Below are 21,079 nucleotides of genomic sequence, written 5' to 3'. Positions count from 1 at the left end.
TAGTAATACTGCCTCGGAAACCCAAGGAGGGGTCGCTAGGAGTCAGGGCTGACTCCAGGGCATATAACAACAACAACAACAAACACTGTGCTAAGTTATTTACATAGACTATTATCTCCTTTACTCCTCAAAACAAACCCATTTTACAGATGAAAAAACCAAGGCTCAGAGAAGCTAACTCGCCAAACACCATCCACCTAGTTAATAAAAGAACTAGGATTCAAACTCAAGCAGTTGAACTCCAAAGTCTAATACACTCTATACAATGCTCACAGTAAATCCTTTAGTTAATATCTGAAGCACAGAACTAGCTGCTCCAGTCAGACTACTGGGGAAATAAATGAGAAAATTTTAAACTCTCTGTAACTTGTAGTGACTAGCTGCTATCTTAAAGATAATACCCTGAATTCTCAAAGAAAAGGACACAGAGATGAGAATTAACCTAAATCCTAATGAGGAATCACAAACTCAAATGCCTACAAGGGCCAAAAAGTAAGCTACAGAGCAGGGGTCAGATGAACATAGTGAACAACAGTACATACCCTAAAGGAAATGGTCACTTATCAGTTGTGACTGCTACTTTATGGGAATATGAGCTCAATGCTGACAGGTTCCTATTTTTATAAACGAAGTCTGAAGTCAAAATTTTTACAATAAATCCCAATATTTCAAGTTAGTAATAAATTCTAATGTTATTTTAAAAAATTATACACTCGTGCTAGACCAACAAAATACGCCATTTGAGACCTGTACACTAAGGATTATATTGCTGAAACTAATGGTATATTTTGGTTAATATCTATGATCAAATACCCCAAAGAAAGTACACTGTATTCTGCATTTAAGCTACTTTCTTAATTACGTGTTTTATTTTTTTTTTTTTAACACTCTAAACAGTCTAGATCATGAACCCTAAACCTTTTTTTTATACAATTTTTTGAAACTGTGGAAGTTTCAAACAGTGAACTTTATTTTTGTTAGTAACATCTCACACTTATTACTTTTTTATCACCCATTCTAAGGTCACTCCCTTCCTATAGCCCTCTGCCCACTGCTTGCCCTGGAGAGCAGGGCCCATGTCAGGCATCTAATAGAAAACAGATCCAACCACTCTTACTTCCCATCAACCACTTGTTCTCCCAGGGGGTTAGGTGCAGACTCCATTTTCCTGACTTTCACATCAGACAGTTCAATTAATCTCACTCTCTCTCAATGACTGTGTATCTGTCTCTCTTTCATATACACACATATGCACACCACACCAACACAGGTTTTTCCTTTCTTTCAACCTTTTATAAACTATACATTCACTTCTGTACCTACACAAAAAAATCATACTAATTATGAGTTGATAAGTGAAAAAGTAGTGACATCTTTTACGAAAGAAAAAGAAAGACCATATTTAAGGAAAAAGAGTCATTAAGTTCTTATATCCTTCACAGTCCCCAAGAACCTATTTAACTATAAACCAAAACAAAACTCACTGCTTTCGAGTCGATTCTGACTCATGGCGACCCCTCCTCGGGTTTCTGAGGCGATATCACTAGGGAAGTAGATTGCCCAATCTTCCTTCCAAGGAGTGGCTAGTGGGTTTGAACCACCAGCCTTCTGCTTAGCAGTCAAATGCCTTAGGCATGGTTTTGTTTTATCTTTAATTTGTTGTTGTTATGTTGTTATGTGCCGTCAAGTCGGCCCCGACTAATTTACCTTTCACTGCAAATGCATCTCAAATACAGTAAGGTTTTTGAGGCATATAAAAAGTGCATTCTAATGTCTAAACCACCAATTTATGAAGAAACTTTATCACTTTAAAAAAATTTAAGGCACTTCCTATATTATGACTGTTGTTAGCTGCTGTCAAGTTGTCTCTGACTCATCACAACATTATATCAAACAGAATAAAACATTGCCCTGTCCTTCACCATCTTCATGATCATTGGTATATTATAAGGACTAGAGTGACTACATTCCTACACATTGCATATCATTTGCAATTTAAGAAATGTTTGTCCAGTTTAGTCTACTATATCGCTCTACTCTCAGTGAAGAAGTCAATGTTCAATTTTCTCTATTTTTTAGTATAATGTAACTGAAAATATTTTAAAACCAAAAGAACCAAACAAGGTCATACCTAGTGTAGAATCATTGTCAGGACTAAATTTTATTCAGACTAGATACTTTTGGAAACAATACTGATTTTAGCTTCAGAACATTTATTTTCTACTTTAATAACATTAGGGAGGTGAGGTCCCTGGATGACAGTTAATGTGCTTAGCTGCTAACCAAAAGGCTGATGGTCCAAGCCCATCCAAGGGTGCCACAGAAGAAAGGCCTGACAATCTACTTCTCAAAACTCAGCCACTAAAAGGCTATGGAGTACAGTTGTACTCTGACACACATGGGGTTATCCTAAGTCAGGATTAATTTGACAGCAACCAGTAACTTAAGGGAAACCACTTAACCTCTCCAATCCTCTACTGTTCTAAAAATTTAGAGCCCAGTTTTCGTTTACCTTGGTGAATCAACTTACCGAAGATTCACTATCACGAATGAGGAAATCTCCTTCATGCCCTCTTTCATTTAATGCTATTTCCGCTTGATGCCTGGTGACTTTCCCATAATACCATGGATTGCCAGCAAACTTTCCGGTGAGTGAAGGCCTAATGTAGTCACACTGTGGAGGTGATGGTTCCAAACCAGAGGTTAATGGATTATTCTGCATAATGGTAACATAGTTTTTTGGCACCAGACCAATCATTCCATTGATCTTCCTGCATTTCCACCACTCAGGGTCATTTTCAGGTTTTTCAATAACATCCATTATATCTCCTTTCTCAAAATTAAGTTCTTCATCATTGGATGAGCTGAATGGGTAAAGAGCCTGTACAACATGCAACACTTGCCCAGTATTTAGGTTATTGACGACAGCTGCTAATTTCTCTGATAGGGAACCTACATGGTCACCCAAAGGACTATCACCTTCTTCAGTTACATAGTTTGAAGGGAACCATCCAACTTGTCCATTGTAGCTTCCTCGCCACCACCCATCACTACATTTCTCCATGACGATCACCTTCGTGCCTTTTATCAAAGATAACTCATCTTCTCTCTCAGCCATGTAGTTAAACTTCACATAAGCAGGCATGTTAAGGTCATAGAGACGTTCCCCTGGGTCGACAAAGCTGTCATCAGCAGGAGATGCAGAGTCTGGCACACTAGGTTTTCTTTTTACTTTTCCAATGCCTGTTTAAATAAGAAGGGGGAGTGAGAAAGAACAGAAAACAATGATTACCAAAAAAAAAATTTAATATTTATTATTAAAAAAAAAAAAAAAAAAAGATCTTAACTCTGCATAAGGAGCTCTAGTGGTGTAGTACATAAGGCATTTGGCTGCTAACCAGAAGGTTAGCAGTTCAAACCCACCAGCTGTTTCATGGAAGGAAGACGGGGCAATCTACTTCCGTAAATATTCACAGCCTTGGAAACCCGATGGGGGTCCCTATGAGTCAGAACTTATATAGCTGTAAGTTTTTTTTTTTTTTTAAACTCTGTATAGTTTTTTTAAGCCTCTGTACTTAGATAACAAATTTCAATGTTGTATATACCTCCTTGGAAATAAGATGCAAATTCTCTTTTCATAATCAAATAAAAGACTTAATTTCAGTTACTAAAAGAACAGTTTGCCTACTCATCTTTTCTCTTACGAAAGCCCTAAAATAAGTGCATAACAAAATTTATAGTAAATTTGTCCTACATTAATGAATTTCCTCTTAAATACAGCCAGATTACCTCTGTCATATCTACAACCTATGTACACAAAGGCATTCCCAATCCATACTCTTTTGTCTTACTTCATTAACTAAGACCCCACAATTAGCTGTATGGAATTAAAACAGTAACTTAATTAAAATTTTATATACAATGTAATACTATATTTATGCCTGGGTAGTTTTCCCATTTGCTTTTTTAGTTCTCACACCTAGGCTGTGGAGGGCTCACATGTCCCAATTTTAAAACTTACTACAGTAATCAAAACAGTATAATACCATAGGTTAGATCACTGGAGTAGAACTGAGAGTCCGGAAATAAACCTATAAATCTATGGTCAACTAATTTTCAACAAAGGTGCCAACAGGGAAAGAACAGTCTCTCCAACAAGGTACGGGGACAGCTGGATCTCTACATGCAAAACAATGAAGTTGGACTCTTATCTCACATTGTTATACTAAAATTAACCCAAATGGACCAAAGACTTAAATGTAAGATCTAAAACCATAGAAGTCTTACTAGAAATCCTTTTTTTTTTTTTTAAAAATAAGGAGTAAATCTTTATGACTTTCAATTTGACTATAGATTCTTGTTTCTGATACCAAAAGCACAACCAACAAAAAATAGGTGTTAGACATAATCGAAATTAAAAATTTTTGTGTATCAATGGACACTGTGAAGAAAGTGAAAAGACAACCAAAGAACCGTAAAAAAATCTCAGCAAATCATGTACCTGAAGGGCAAGAATACAGAATTTATAAAGAACTGCTACAATTCAACAACAAAAGGACAAACTACCCAATTTCTAAAATGGGCAAAGGATTTGAATAGGTATTTCTCCAAAGACATACATACAAATGGCAAAAATGCACACAAAAAGATGCTCAATATCATTAGTCATCAGGGAAATGCTAATCAAAACCACGATGATACTACCACTTCACAATGTTAGAATGACAATTAAAATAAAGAAAAGGAAACAACAAGCATTGATGAAGATGCAGAGAAATTGAGACTTATAATGGTGGTAATGTAAAACAATGCAATCGTTATGGAAAACAGGCTGACAGTTCCTCCAAAAGTTACACACAGAATTACTCCATGACTCAGCAATTCCATTCCTATGTATATATCCAAAAGAAGTGAAAACGGACTCTAATACTTGCCACAAATGTTCATAAGAGCTCTATTTCCAAAAACCAAAGGGTGGAAGCAACCTAAATGCCTACCAACAGATGATGTATAAATGAACTATAATTATATACATACAACAAAATTTTTTCAGCCATAAAAAGAAATGAGTATTGATAAAGGCTACAATGTGGATGAACCTTGCTTGACAACTTAAAGCTAAACTTAGAAGCCAGACATAAAAGGATATGAATATCCACAATAAGTAAAGTCATAAAGACAGAAAGCAGACTGGTAGTTGCCAGGGGCCAGAGGAAGGAGCACATGTTGCACGGGATTTCCTTTTGGGGTGATGAAAATGTTTTGAGAACCAACTGAAGGTAATGGTTACACAACATTGTTACAAAGTACTAAATACCACTGAATTGTACCCTTTAAAGTGGTTAATTTTATGTTATGCCAATTTTACCTCAATAAAAAGCTTGTTCTAAATTCTACATCAAGTCCTTAGGGTCATCTTAGCATATCTTTTTACTGCCAACATTTTGCGTTCCTACTACTGCAGTGCTACCTCAGGACTGTTACATCTTACCTGAGTTTTCACCAACTTCCTAATTTCCTTATGAATCTAATTTCTCCCTGTTTCAAACCATCATCACTATCAACTAGTCTGATATTCCTAAAAATATACTTCTATTCAGATTAACTCCACTGCTCAAAAAGCCAACTCTTCACTGCCTAATAAATGAAGAAAAATAGCTACAAAGAACCTGAGGCCCTCTCTACATTGTCTTCTTCTTTCCTTTCAAGGATTATGATATGGAATATTGAAAAATGCATAGACCCTGAAATTAGCCCTTGGGTTCAAATCCCAGCTCTATGACTTCCTAGTTGTGTTATCTTAAGCAAGCTCTTTCACTTTTCTGAGCTTAGAATGGAGAAAATACTATTTACCTCATATATATTATGTTAATTGAATAAACTAGGAGCTCTGGTAGCATAGTGCCTAAGGCACTTGACTGCTAACCAGAAGGCTGGCGGTTCAAACCCACCAGCCACTCCTCGGAAGGAAGGTTGGGCAATCCTACTTCCGTAGTGATACTGCCTCAGAAACCCAAGGAGGGGTCGCTATGAGTCAGGGCCGACTCGACGGGGGGCATATAACAACAACAACAACAACATGTAAAGAATGTAGTACGTATCGTAAATGTTTTTACAACAGCATCTTTTGACAACACCCTGCATCAATCTACCCTAAATTCTAATAAAAATGGGCTACTTGAAATCCTCAGAATGTTTCCATCTTCATGACTTAGTTTACCTTGTTTGCTAGTTTTGCCCCAAAACCTTATCATAACTTCGACCTTTCAAAAATATACCCATTCAAGAAATACTATCACAAATAACAATTTATTTATTATCTTATTAATCTTGCCAATCCATGTTAATTTCTCACCTCCACTTCTAAGTAAGGTCTCCCTTTTCTTTAAATATCCTATTCTCACTTTGTATGTCTGAGGTACCCGTATCATAGCTTTTCCTTTATCTGTCTTCTAAGTCCACCTACTACAGCATAATTTTCCAGAAGGATATGTTCTGTGTCACTGAACTTTTGCACTCCCTATAGCACCTAGAACTGTGCACATAACAGGTAATCAATGTTTGTTAAATTCACTAAAACTGAACACAAAAAAAGAAAGTTAAACCTCTAACATAAAGAATAGACTCAAATTATTTTTCAATTCTGAAAAAGATCATGTAAAGAAAAATGTGAAATTGTCAATAAAAGAATTAAATTTTTAGACTGTAAGTCCCAAGAGGGGAAAAATACCCCCCCAAAAAAAAAAAAAATTGTTGTATTTTAATCTTATAGGCCAGAATATGTCAGGGAAACCTAACCTTAGAATATTTGTTTTCTATGCAACACAAAGCCCTCTCTGATCTCTGTTTTAAGCATTTCTTCAGCCTCTTACCTATTTTTTCCTGACACAATGATGGTACAAGTAATACTACAACCATATCAAACTCCTGAACTAACTAACTCACTCACTGCCATAGAGACTGCGACTCATAGAGACCCTTCCTTGGGCTTCTGAGGCAAGTGTGTCTCTAAGGAAGTAGATTGCCCAACCTTCCATCCAAGGACTGGCTGGTGGGTTTGAACCACTAGCCTTCTGGTTAGCAGTCAAATGCCTTAGGCACGACACCACCAGAGCTCCCTGAGATATAAGTAGAAGGGACATAGATCACTTGCAAGTAGAACCTCTATGAGACAGTGAGTGTGTGATTCATCACATTCCCTTTCTCCTGCTGTGGAAATCATGGAAACACCTGTCAAAATAGAACCTGAGTTACCAAAATCCCATGCTCTTTTAAGGCCCTGTGCCTATCTATTAATCTATCTATCTTCTCTCTTCCTACAGCACTGTTTCTTAAACAGAACAATACATTAGAAACTCAAAAGCTTTGAAGAACCTGGTGAAGCACTGTGACTATTCCACCTTCACATGACAGTCTTCCCTCTTCCAGAGACAAATCTTTGTACTCATAAAGACTACTTATATAACCTGGTTTCCAAATCCTTAGATGGCAGTACTTGGAAGCACCCAAGTTTTTCAACATCATTGTTAAAATTTGTTTATCCAAAGTGGATAAACTACTCTATGTTTCATTTAGCCAGCACAACATATAAGACAGCTATTGCATCACTTCACCTGAGCACTACATAGATTTCAATCAATACCACCATAGACTGCAATAAGAGGCGCCCCCCCCGCCACTACCTACATTACCATAGCAGCTCTTACTTTTATTCACATAAACTGCTGCCAAGACAGATTCTCACTGATCATTTCAATTCCTTTTTGAAACTTAATACAGTTTTTTATATTTCTGTTCATAATCATCTTGTTCACTTCCACCTAAGCTTTTAGCTTCCAAAAATATTTCTGAATCCAGTATACTAGTTATTGCTTTCAACACTAGGTCTTCCTTACTTTAAGTATGACATCTTATCTTTCCTTCATCTAAATCACTAACTAAATTAGTTCAAGAGAATGGGCCCAAAAAAATACTATCTCTTCGTCTGTAATTTTGTTTATATGTTCTTTTTCTCCAAAACCAGTTTCTCCCTCATGAATTTCCCCTGATTTCTAGGACACATGTAAGACTGTTCAGTTATTTACAAGGACTATAACACTTACAAAGTTAGAAGGGACTTTCCAGGATCATCTAGTCTTGCATAACACACTGCTTTATAAATAAGAAACAGGAAATCAGGAAAGTTTAGTGATATATTCTAGGTCACATGACTGGTAAGTGGTATATCTGGGAGCAGAAATAATAACTATATGATGTTCTTTCTATTACAGGTTTCCATTAAAATTTTTATATTTTCATCTGTTGATTCCATCTATTTGATAAACATGGAATTTTCTTATTCTCTGTTTTATCTAAAATATTGTGGTTTTTTGTTTTTAAGGGTATTCTTCTAACTACCATACCAAGAGCAAATATGCTGTTTCATCTACATTTAAGTTCATTCAGAGAGTAGATAAGTGAGTGTCTACTCTGACAAGCTGACCAGCAAAATAAATACAAGTTTGGGAGAGGCTATAAGAACTGAGGAAAGGAAAAGTTTGGTTACAAATCTCAAAATCCTGAACCTCAGTTTACAGATGCATTTAAAATTAACTCTCAATTTGCTAGTATTCAACAAAGAAAATGATAGTTTTATCACTGCACTGATAACATTATGTACTACTCAGTTTACAGATGCATTTAACATGAACTCTTAATTTGCTAGGATTCAACAAAGAAAATGATAGTTTTATCACTGCATTGATAACATTATGTACTAAATCACTGTATCAATGATTCACATATTATTTTTTTACCATTTTAATATGATTTATTTGAACATCACTTAAGACCAAACCTATATATGAAACTCACTATATTATTAATAATAAACTATTGTCATTGGCCTCCCTACCATGAGTTAATATTAGTGTTTTACTCTATGATTTGTGACTGGTTTACAGTAAAACTATGTTAAAAACAAATGAGTAAAAAATTAAAAATTCGTTAAAAAATGAATTAAGAAGAAAACCAAACTTTCTGAAAATGCAAAGATCTAAAAAAATAAACAACTTCCCAAAACAGACATATTCCAGAGGATGGACCTAGCCACCAAAACTAACTGAAGAAGAAATTACAGACTTCGTATTAAAATGACAACATTCTTTTCAGCAAAGTACTTGCTCCTTATCCATTTTGTCTTTTTCCCAGGAATCTCTTGACAGGTTTTTTTTCCCCCTTAGGCTTTTTATGCATAAGCAACTTCTACAACAATTCCCGTTCATTTTTATAGAAATACCATGGAAACGTTCAAGGACATCAAATCAAGTTCACTACCATAAGATAATAAAACAGGCTGTCACAGATCAGTCTCTTGTAAGTATTAATACTACTTTATGATCTGACTCAAACACCATACCAAGAATTCACTACTTTCTTTGAGTGTTATTTTCTTTGTTCACAATTGCTCTCAGAACTCATATCAAATATCTAATCTCAGGCTCACTAAAATAGCAATTTCTAGCCCTCTTACAATGATTAAATAATTTTTTCATCCTGATACTTTATTAAACTTTATACAGTTCTAAAATTTAAGTTAAAAGAACTAAAACATGTCATATTAATTCAAAGGTTGAAGATGAAGGAATGTGCCAACTCAATCGTTTTTTCCTAATATTTTTAGTATGTTTATAATTCATAATTCACTTCATATGTCTGTGTTAAACTGAAATTAGTAGATTAAAACTAATTGCATCAAATCCAAACTGTTTATATCCTTTTCCTGTTTGTTACTTAAGCAATTCATATTAAAACATTAAAAAATTATTTTACTTATCAAATCAAAACAAATATTATTTGATACACCACATATCATATTTAGCTTATATTTCATAAACAACATAAAGTACCAGCTTACATAAACCCACCAGATTCTCTCTATGGAATTTTTTCCTTTTAGTTCATAAAAGTGAAAAAAACTTAATTAAAAAACCACAACAAGAAAAACCATGGATTTAATAAACAGATTAACTTACTGAAAAAATCTTTAAAGACGTTTAGCCAATCCATTTTCAATAAAAATGCAGTGTTGTCTTTTGTCAGTTTGTTACTCAGCTCTGGATAATTTTCAGTGAGCTTCCTGGTCTGTTCTGCAACACTGAAACTTCCCACACCCAATCCATGTGACTTGGCCCACACCCAGGTAATAGAAAGTTTTCCTGTGGCTTCTCTTTTCAAAAGAGATTTTCTCCCTAAACTATGAAAGAACCTGAAAAATAAGTATATCATGATGGTCACAAATGTGACCTCTTTAAAGCATATGCTTTTTTAATAGTTAAAAATACATATTTAAGTATTCTTTCTTCTTCTTTTCCTTAACTTACAGACAATGCTTCCACCAGCACAATCATTGTGAAACAAATCCATTATGTGTGACATTTAAATTTGAAAATGGATGCAGAACTTGAGAGTCTGAGGTAAGACATTTGAAATGAGTTCTGAGAGCAGTTGTGTACAAAGAAAATAAAAACACTAAAAGAAAATAGTGCAAAATTGAATTAAAATCATTATACAGCTTAACTACAAAGAGTTTTCCCAAGCATCCTAGAATACAGACAAAGACAACTGCATTTCAGTAATAACGATAACAGAGATTTTTAAAATCTTAAATAGATATAAAGTTTTCCTAAAATTGTCTCAATAATATCAGAAAATAGTAATGAAAGTTTGTTAGGAGTATTTACCAATAATGAGAATGGTTTGTAATTTGGCTTTTAAAATGTATTGCATAATACCTAGGGCCTCTGCTCAACACTGGTTTTTTTTTTTTTTTAAACTATCTTTTGATAATAACTGTCACATATGCTCTAGCCTCAGGATACGAGTACAGGCATGGTCATAGTCCTTCAGTGCCTGCATCACTATCAGATATATTTTCTTGACAAAAGCTACCTTAATTCTGTCCAATATCACAAATCAACATGTTTTGAACAAATACCCAGCATTCATAAAATCAGAAATAGTCCTGATTCTAACTCTGGTCCCTTGAACTATTCAAGGAAAATCTTTCTGATTTGTCTTCCACTCAAAAACTGTTAAAAATAAGGGTCTTATTTGCAAAACTTTAAAATCAGGGAGAGGGGGAGGGGTAGGTATCCCCAGATACAGTAGAGAAATGTCACAGTAAAAATTTAGATTGCTAATTCCATCTACTAAATCATCTTTATAGTACTGGAAAATGTTTTTAGCTTAGAAACTGATATTCTGGTATTCTGCATCTTACTTTTTGAACTGTACTTTAGTTTTTGCTGTTTTAAACTGGTTAAAAACATTACAGATTTGTCTTCTATTTCTGACAATTAAAATGACACTCCAGAGTAACAATAATGTTGTATAAGAAATAACAACTAATGTAAAGCAACTAGTAATATTTCATATCTATCAATCATGCTACACTGCTCCAAAATTATTTTTCCAAGAAGAAATTTTTTCTTTTCTCTATATATGTAAAGCACCATAAAGCAATAGCATGCTTGCCTGAATACCAAAAATGAAATTGTTCCTCCCAATTCCTTCCTGTTAGCCAAAAAGTTTGATCTTAAAAAAAAAAAAAAAAAAAAAAGACCAGTTCCCTCCCCCTCCTCTGTGCATTTCCTTCCTCCTATCAGCTCAGCCAAGCCCGAGGGGAAGCAGGCTTCAGTTTCTGGCCCTAATGGAGGGCCTCTAAAAAAACAAAAGTTCTATGTTCTAAGAGAAAAAGAACAAAACCCATCGCTGTCAAGTAGATTCTGATTCAGTAACCCTATAGAACAAAGCAGAACTGGCCTACAAGGTTTCCAAGGCGGCAATCTTTACAGAAAGAAGCTCTGGTGGTACAGTGGTTAAGGCATTCAGCTGCTAAAGCAAAAGGTCAGCAGTTTGAACCGACCAGCCATTTCGTGGGAGAAAGATGAGGCAGTGTACTTCCATAAAGATTTACAGCCTTGAAAATGCTATGGGGCAGTTCTCCTCTGTCCTATAGCATCATTATGAGTTGAAATCGACTCGATGGCAGTGAGTTTTTGGAATTTTTACGGAAACAGACTGCCACATCTTTCTCCTACAGTTGGTGCATAGGTTCAAAATGCTGACCTTTCAATTAGTAGCTGAGTGCTTAATCACTGTACCACCACAGCAGGCACCTCTAGAGGAAGAAAGAAAGTCAAAAAGCGAAACAAAGCTGGAAAGAGATCCGTTCTGTACACATTTACCTACGATAATGATCCTCAATTTACTCTCATCAAAGAAAAGAATAAAATGGTGGTTTGTTTTTCAAAACTGAAGTTCAGAATGCAATCTGTTAGATGTTAAAATACAGGCATGTGCCATTGTAAAATAAAATGCTTTTGATGCCAAGGAAGCAAATCTGCATCTCTCTCACATCCTTGCTTCAATTAGAGGCAGAATTTGTCTAAGTTACTTAGTTACCCAGTGCCACTGTAACAGAAATACCACAAATCGGTGACTTTAAGCAACAGAAATTTATTTTCTCACAGTTTAGAAGGCTAGAAGTATGAATTTAGGGCACTGGCTCTAGAGGAAGTCTCTATCTGTCCACCTTCCCCTAGAACCATAAAAAATCCTCACCTCAGCTTTTTCATTCAGCCATCCTTAGAATTTCTGGGCTTGTGGACTCATCAGATAAGTGTTGGTCTTCTTCAGGTCTACTTTCTTTTTTTGCCTAATCTGCTCTTTAATATCTCAAAAGTGATTGGTTGAAGACACCCCTTACACTGATATGGCCTCATTAACATAACGAAGAAAGCCCTATTCCCAAATGGGAGTATATCCACAAGTATAGGGGTTAGGATTTACAACACATTTTGGGGAGGATACAATTCAATCCATTAACAGTCTCTAGACTCCAAAAGGCACTCATAATCCCAGGAGCCACTGAAAGGTCAGTCAGTTCTGTTCATTAACATCACTCTTGCCAGATCCACCTGCCTACATTTAAAGAAACTGTCATAACCTTCACTGGCCCCCCTGGCTTGAACATCTGCCATGGGAGAAATTTTGCATCACTGTTGCCAAAATATTGTTACTAGGAATTAAGCAATGAAATTCCATTAAAAGAAAGTTGTTGTTGTTGTTGTCTTAATACAAAAACAACTTACCTAATGTATCCTTGAGGTTTTTCACAATAGATGCTTTCCGAGCACTGTTTTTCCTTTCCACATAGTTAGAAGGCACAAAACCTGTTTTATTCATGGAATTTCGAACTCGCCACCAGGACTTAGAATCATCCAGAAGCCATAATCTTTCATTCTTCTTGATGTCCAGTTCTTGCTCTTGTTGGGCTACATAATCAAATTTGGCTACAACCACCACTTCTTCCGCCATCTTTCAGCAGCTTCAGCACTGTAAACACAGAGAAAACATTTTTACTTAGAGACTGAAGTAATAATAATCTGCATGTTTTTCATGAGGCATACCTAAAAACCTCAGGATATAAGAGGATTAAAATAAAATATAGAAGAAAAAATAGAAGGGAAGGAAAACTTAAGCAGAGCCCACACTTTGGGAAAGTTGAGGAGGCTAGAATTTGTGGGCCATGGTGTAAGGGAGAAGAGAGCTCCTCCAAAGAAGAGTTCCAGAAATGTGCATATGAGCCCCCACGAATTTTTGGCTGAATGAGTCAGTCCGACTTGATGGCACATAACAACACAACAACAACAATGCATACAGTAAAATCTTACGAACTAAAAAAACGCAGCCTTGCTAGTCTAATAGAGACTGGTAGAATCCCTGAGACTGTGGCCCTTAGACATCCTTCAAATCTACAACTTAATCCACTCTCAGAGATCACCACACAGCCAAACAATAGGCCTACAAAATGAACAATTAACACCCCTGGCAGAACACACCCCTTAGAACCACCAACCATATAAGACCAAAAGGGCAGCATCTACCCAAAAACAAAGTTCAGAAGGCAGCAAGGGGCAGGAAAGATGGCCGAATGGAAATGGGGAACCCAGGGAGGAAGTGGGAACAGCGCTGTTACATTGAGTGGATTACAATTAATGTCACGAAACATTGTTGAATGGGAATATAAAAGCTGTTAATGGGATATAAACTGTTGAATGGGAAACTAATATGCTTTGTAAACTTCCACCCAAACCACAGTAAAATATTAAAAAATAAGTAAAAATAAAAGTGACCTCTAAAAGGATTAAAATAGACAATCATGGGGAACAAGAAAAATCCGTTTATCCTTTGTAAATGAAAAACTGCTTGCCATGGCTGTACCTATTCTTTTTCTGTTAATATTAGACTTTATACTTTAGAAAAGTTTTAGGTTTACAGAAAATTTGCACAGAAAGCAGAGAGTTCCAATATACCCACTCAACCTCAGAAAACTCAAAAAAACCAAACTCACTACCATCAAGTTGATTCCAACGCAGAGCGCAGAGAGACCCCCTTTGGATTTCCAAGGAGGTAAATCTTTTATGGAAGTAGACTGCCCAGTTTACCTTCGACAAAGTGGCTGGTACAAGGTTTGAACTGCCAAGCTTCTGGTTAGCAGTCAAAATGCCTTAGGCACTACGCCACCAGAACTCCTTTCAACCTCAGAATTTCCCCCTATTAATATCTTGCTTTTATGTAGTGTATTTGTTACAAGTGATGAACCAATATTCATCAATATGTTGGTTACTTCCAATTTTTGGCAATTAGTAATAAAGATGCTAGCAACATTCCTGTCCACCCCACCCCCCGCCCCAAAAGTTATGGGCTGGGCTAAGAACAATTTCCAAGTTAAGAATAACTGCTGGAGAACTATAAGGTGAGCAATTTTAAAAGCTAACAGAAAGTCATGAATTGTTCACATTATCACCAGTCAAAAATAAAACCACGCTGAATACACAGAGTGCTCAGCAGAGACCTCAAAACTGACACATCAAGTGGGGCCAAAGAGCTCTAGAAAGCCCCAATGCTGAAAATATGTATAAAAACAAGTCCGGAATGGACCAAACTGATACACAAGTAATTCAACTGTCTACAAGAAAAATGCTGAGGTGTAATCTATATTGAGGGCTGCAGACTTTGATTTTCATCATTAAGTGCTTCAGCACTTTCAGCAACCAAGGCTGTGTCATCTGCATCGCACAGGTTGTAAATAAGTCTTCCTCCAATCCTGATGCCACATTCTTCTTCATATAGTCCTGCTTCTTGCATCATGTGCTCAGCCTACAGACTGAATAAATATGGTAAAAGGATACAACCCTGAGACACACCTTTCCTGATTTTAAACCATGTAGTATCCCTTTGTTCTGTGCAAATGACTGCCTCTTGGTATAAGCACACTTAAGAAGTGTTCTAGAATTCTGTCTTTGCAATGTTACCCATAATGTGTTATGATCCACACAATCAAATGTCTTTGTATAACCAATAAAACAGGTGTAAACATCTTTCTGGGATTCTCTGCTTTCAGCCAAGAATTATCTGATATCAGCAATTTATCTCTCTTTTTCCACAGCCTCTTCTGAACTCAGCTTGAATTTCTGGTAGTTACTTAGATGTACTGCTGCAACGATTTTTGAATTAACATCACCAAAATTTTACCTGTGTGTGATGTTAATGATACTTACTGTTTGATAATTTATACAGTCTATTGGATTACCTTTCTGTGGAATGGACACAAATATGGATCTCTTCCAGATGGTTGACCAGGAAGCTCAACCTACAAAAATCCTCATAACTGCACAAATAAGCAAAATCATATTAAATGGAGAAAAGACTGAAGTTGTCAAGGATTTCATTTTATTTAGATTCACAATCAACACCCATGAAGTTGTTGTTGTTGTCAGGTACCATCAAGTCGATTCCAACTCATGGCAACCCAATGTACAACAGAATGAAACACTGCCCTGTCCTGCACCATCCTCATCGTCCTTGCTGTGTTTGAGCCCATTGTTGCAGTCACTTTGTCAATCCATCTCATTGAAGGTCTTTCCCTTTTTCTCTGAACCTCCATTTTACCAAGCATACTCTCCAGGGACTAGGCCTGTCTGACCACACAACCAAAGTAGGTGAGACAAACTCTAGCCATTCTCACTTCTAAGGAGCATTCCGGCTGCACTTCCAAGACAGATTTGTTCGTTCTTCTGGCGGTCCATGGTATTTTTCAGTATTCTTTGCCAACACAATTCAAAGTCATCAATTCTTCAGTCTACCTTATTCATTGTCCAGCTTTCACATGCAGATGAGACAACTGAAAATACCATAGCTTGGGTTAGATGCACCTTTGTTGTTGTTGTGTGCCGTAGAGTCGGCCTCGACTCATAGCGACCCCTCCTTGGGTTTCCGAGGCAGTATCACTACGGAAGTAGGGTTCCCCAACCTTCCTTCCGAGGAGTGGCTGGTGGGTTTGAACCGCCAGCCGTCTGGTTAGCAGTCAAGTGTCTTAGCCACTATGCTACCAGATGCACCTTAGTCTTCAAAATGAATCTTTGCTCTTCAACTTCAACACTTTAAAGAGGTCTTTCACAGCAGATTTACTCAGCACAATACAATGTTTGCTTTCTTTACTGCTGCGGTATGAGTGTTGACTGTGGATCTAAGTAAAATAAAATCCCTGACAACTTCAATCTTTTCTCCATTTGTCATGATATTGCTAACTGGTCCAGTTATGAGTTTTGTTTTCTTTATGCTGAGGTGTAATCCATACCTAAGACTGTAGTCTTGGATCTTCATCAGTAAGTGCTTTAAGACAAGACATCTTCACTTTCAGCAAGCAAGGTTGTGCCATCTGTACTTCGCAGGTTGTTAATGAGTCTTCCTCCAATCCAGCTTCATATAAATCCACCTTCTTAGACTATTTGCTCGGCATACAGATTGACTAAGTATGGTGAAAGAATACAACCCTGATGCATGCCCTTCCTGGTTTTAAACCGTTCAGTATTCTCTTGTTCTGTATGAAAGGCAGCCCCTTGGTCTATGCACAGGTTCCTCATGAGCACAATTAAGTGTTCTGGAATTCCCATTCTTTGCAATACATCTACAACTAGTTATAATCTATAGTCGAATGACTTTGCATAATTAAGGAAAAAAAAACAGGTAAATATCTTTCTGATATTCTTTGCTTATACCTAAGATCCATCTGACATCAGCAATGATATCCCTCATTCCAGATCCTCTTTTGAATCCAGCTTGAATTTCTGGAAATTCTCTGTCAGTATATTGCTGCAACCATTTTTAAATTATCTTCAGCAAAATTATACTTGGGTGTGATGTTAATGATACTGTTTGATAATTTCCACATTCTGTTGGATCACTTTTCTTTGGAGTGGGTACAAATGTGGATCTCTTCCAGTCAGTTGGCTAGAGAGCTGTCTTCCAAATTTCCTGGCATAGACAAGTAAGCACCTCCAGACCTGCATCCGTTTGTCAAAACATCTCAATGGGTATTCTATCAATTCCAAAAACCAAAAACCAAACTCACTGCCATAGAGTCTGATCTGACTCATAGCAACCCCTCTCCTTGGGTTTCCGAGGCAGTTATCACTACGGAAGTAGAGTGCCCAACCTTCCTTCCAAGGAGTGGCTGGTGGGTTTGAAACGACAGCCTTATGGTTAGCAGTCAAATGCCTTAGGCAACAACTCTATCAGTTCCAGGAGCCTTGTTTTCCACCAATTCCTTCAGTGCAGCTTGGACTTCTTCCTTCAATGCCAGTGGTTCTTGATCATATGCTACTTCCTAAAATGACTGAACACTGACCAATTCTTTTTGGTATAGGGACTCTGTGTCTTCTTTCATATTCTTTTGATGCTTCCTGCACCGTTCAATATTTTGCCCACTGAATCCTTCAACATTGCAACTTGAGTCTTGAATTTTTTCTTCAGTTCTCTCAGCTTCAGAAATGCTGACTGTGTTCTTTGCTTTTTGTTTTCTAACCTGAAGTCTTTACACATTTCATCATAATACTTTACATTGTCTTCTGGAGCCACCTTTTGAAATCTTCTGTTCAGCTGTTTTATTTCAATTTCTTCCTTTCACTTTAGCTACTCTCCACTGAAGAGCAAGTTTCAAAGTTTCTTCGGATGTCCATCTTGGTCTTTTCTTCCTTTCGTGTTTTTTAATGACTCTTTTTGTTTTCTTCATGTGTGATGTTCTTGATGTCATCCCACAACTCCTCTGGTTTTCAGTCACTGGTGTTTGATGTGTCAAATCTATTCTTCAGACGAGCTCAAAATTCAGGTGGGATATAATCAAGGTCATATTTTGGCTCTCGTGAACTTATTTTAATTTTCCTCAGCTTCAACTTGAACTTGCACATAAGCAGTTGATGGTCTGTTCTACAGTTAGCTCCTGGCTTTGTTTTGGCTGAAAATGTTAAGTCTTTTCACTGCCTCTTTCCATAGATGTTGTCGATTTGATTCCTGAGTATTCCATTTGTCATGGTCTACGTGGATAGCCACTGTTTATGTTGCTGACAAAAGATATCTGCAGTAAGTCATGGGTCTTGCAAAACTCTACCATGCGATCCAGCATCATTTCTAATACCAAGACCATACTTTCCAACTACTGATGCTGCTCTTTGTTTCAAACTTTTGCATTCCAGTCATCAACAATAATCAATATATCTTGATTGCATTGGTCCATTTCAGACTACAAAAGTTAATAAAATACTTCAATTCCTTCATCTTTTGCTTTGGTGGTTGGTATGTAGATTTGAATAACAGTTGTGTTAACTGGTCATACTTGTAGGGATATGGATATTATCCTATCACTGACAGCATCATACTTCAGGACAGATTTTGAAATGTTCTTTTTGACAATGACTATGACACCATTCTTCAATTTGTTATTCCCAGCACAGTAGATCATAATTTTCTGATTCAAAATAGACAACACCAGTCCATTTCGGCTCACTAATTCCTAGGAGTTGGGTCCGACTCGACGGCACATAACAACAACAACAATTCCTAGGATATCCATCTCTATGCATTCCATTTCATTGTTGACAACTTCCAATTTCCCTAGATTCATACTTCATGCATTCCACATTCTGATTATTAATAGAAGTTTGCAGCTGTTTCTTCCCATTTTGAGTCATGTCCTACCAGGAAATGAGGGTCCTGAAAGCTATACTCCATCCACATCACTAAGTTGACTAGTTTGAGGAGGTAGTTCTCCCCTAGTCACTAGTCCCCTAGTGTCTTCCCACCTGATGGGCTCATCTTCTGGCACTCTATCAAAGTTTCACAGCTGTTCATAACATTTTCCAGTATTATATCAGACAATGTTTCACTGTTATTCATAAGGTTTTCAGTGGTCAATTCTTTCAGAAATGGATGGCCCCACCCTTCTTACTGGTCCATTGCAGACTGGAAGCTCCAGTGGCATAGCCTCCAGCCTCACAGCAATATGCAAGCCATGACTGTATGAAAAACTGACAGATAAGTGGAAGAAACAGTCAAGAAATCAAAGTACACAGACAGTCTCTATAACAAACATTGCTGGCAAAACTGGTTATCCATTTGCAGAAAAATGAAACAAGATCCACACCTCACACTATACACAAAAACTAACTTCAAATGGATCAAAGACTTAAATATGAAACCTAAAACTATAAAGTTCATCAAGGAAAAATTAGAGGCATACTTAGGGGCCCTAATTTATGGCATAAATAGACTATCAAGCATAACCCCAAAATGTACAAAAAACAGAAGATAAACTAGATGATTGGTACCTTCTAAAAATTAAATTAAGTGTATCAAAAGACTTCTTCTAAGGAGTAAAAAGAGAACTTAGAGATTGGAAAAAAATATTCGGCAACGACGTATCTGACAAGAGACTTACCTCTAAAACTTACAGAAAACCTCAATACCTCGACATCAGAAAGACAAAACAATCCAATTAAAACATCAGCAGAAGAAATGGACACTTCACCAAAGAAGATATGCAGACAGTCAACAAATACATAAAGAAATGTTCATGATCATTAGCCATTAGAGAGATGAAAATCAAAACAACAATGAAATACTATCTTACATCACCACTAATAGCTAAATTCAACAAGACAGAAAATAATAAACGCTGGCGAGGATGTAGAGCCGTGGGACTCTTATACACTACCGCTGGGACAGTAAAATGATACAACCACTGTGGAAATTAATATGGTAATTCCTTAAAAAGTTGGAATTAGAAATAGCATTTGACCCAGTAATCCCATTACTAAGTATATGTGTGTGTGTGTGTGTGTGTATCCTTAAAAAGTGAGAACAAGGACACGAACAGATACATGCACACCCATGTTAATCACAGCACTATTCACAACAGCAAAGAGATGGAAACAATTTAAGTGCCCATCAACAGAAGAATGGATAACCAAACTATGGTACATACACACAATGGAATATTATGAAACACTAAAGAATAATATAGAATATGCAAAACACCGCATAATGTGGATGAACATAGAGGACATTAAATGCTGAGTGAAAGAAGTCAATCATAGAAGAACAAATATCTTATTAGTTCACTATTGTAAAAGTCAACGAAAGAGTTATATATGGAAGGAAACCTTCCTTGTTAATTACTAGGTACAGGGCGGGGGGATACTTGACAGGCAGAGATGAGTATTAATTTGGGTGAAGGGAAAGGCAATACACCAACAGCAAGGGATCAAAACATAGTAACACTAAGGAAAAGTAAGACACAGAGATGTGCACAAGAGGTACAGACAACAAAAATAAACCCTTTTATATATACAACATTGCATTAGTAATGATAACAAACATTAATCTAATTAGATTAATGTTCATTAGATGGGTAGACATGCTGAATGATCAGGTATGTCTAGGCAGAAGGGAATACCCACAACCATATATAAGGTTGGTTGATGATATTTCTAATATGTATCTGTATCTGCTGTAAGAATGTCCATATAAAGAACTAACAGAAGGCAAACTTATGACAACTTCTTAAGCACAATCAACCATCCTGATGGAATGAGTCGTTAGACCTGTGGCTTGGGACAATGGTCCTAGGGGATATCAAGTTCAACTGGGATAACATACTACACAAAAACATTGTTCTACATCCTACTTTGATGAGAAG

The 21,079-nt window shown here is 36.6% G+C and overlaps 1 protein-coding gene across 1 annotated transcript in view; it reads right to left on the bottom strand.

Moving 5' to 3' along the window:
* Window positions 1-13,359, bottom strand: part of NCK1 (NCK adaptor protein 1) — a 13,879-nt gene extending 520 nt beyond the window's left edge. Inside the window, exons 1-2 of the mRNA XM_007937185.2 lie at window positions 13,134-13,359; window positions 2,531-3,243 (exon numbers count right to left, since the gene is read on the bottom strand). Of these exons, the coding sequence (XP_007935376.1) occupies window positions 2,531-3,243; window positions 13,134-13,359 (939 nt within the window). The remainder of the gene's footprint in view (window positions 1-2,530; window positions 3,244-13,133) is intronic.
* Between the last annotated feature and the right edge of the window lie 7,720 nt (window positions 13,360-21,079).

This window comes from Orycteropus afer, unplaced genomic scaffold (genome assembly GCF_000298275.1).
Source record: "Orycteropus afer afer isolate SDZICR_OR568_19922 unplaced genomic scaffold, OryAfe1.0 scaffold00003, whole genome shotgun sequence".
NCBI classification, from domain to species: Eukaryota; Metazoa; Chordata; class Mammalia; order Tubulidentata; family Orycteropodidae; genus Orycteropus; species Orycteropus afer.
Note: the sequence above shows the minus strand (reverse complement) of the source record. Positions and strands in the feature narration are given on the sequence as shown.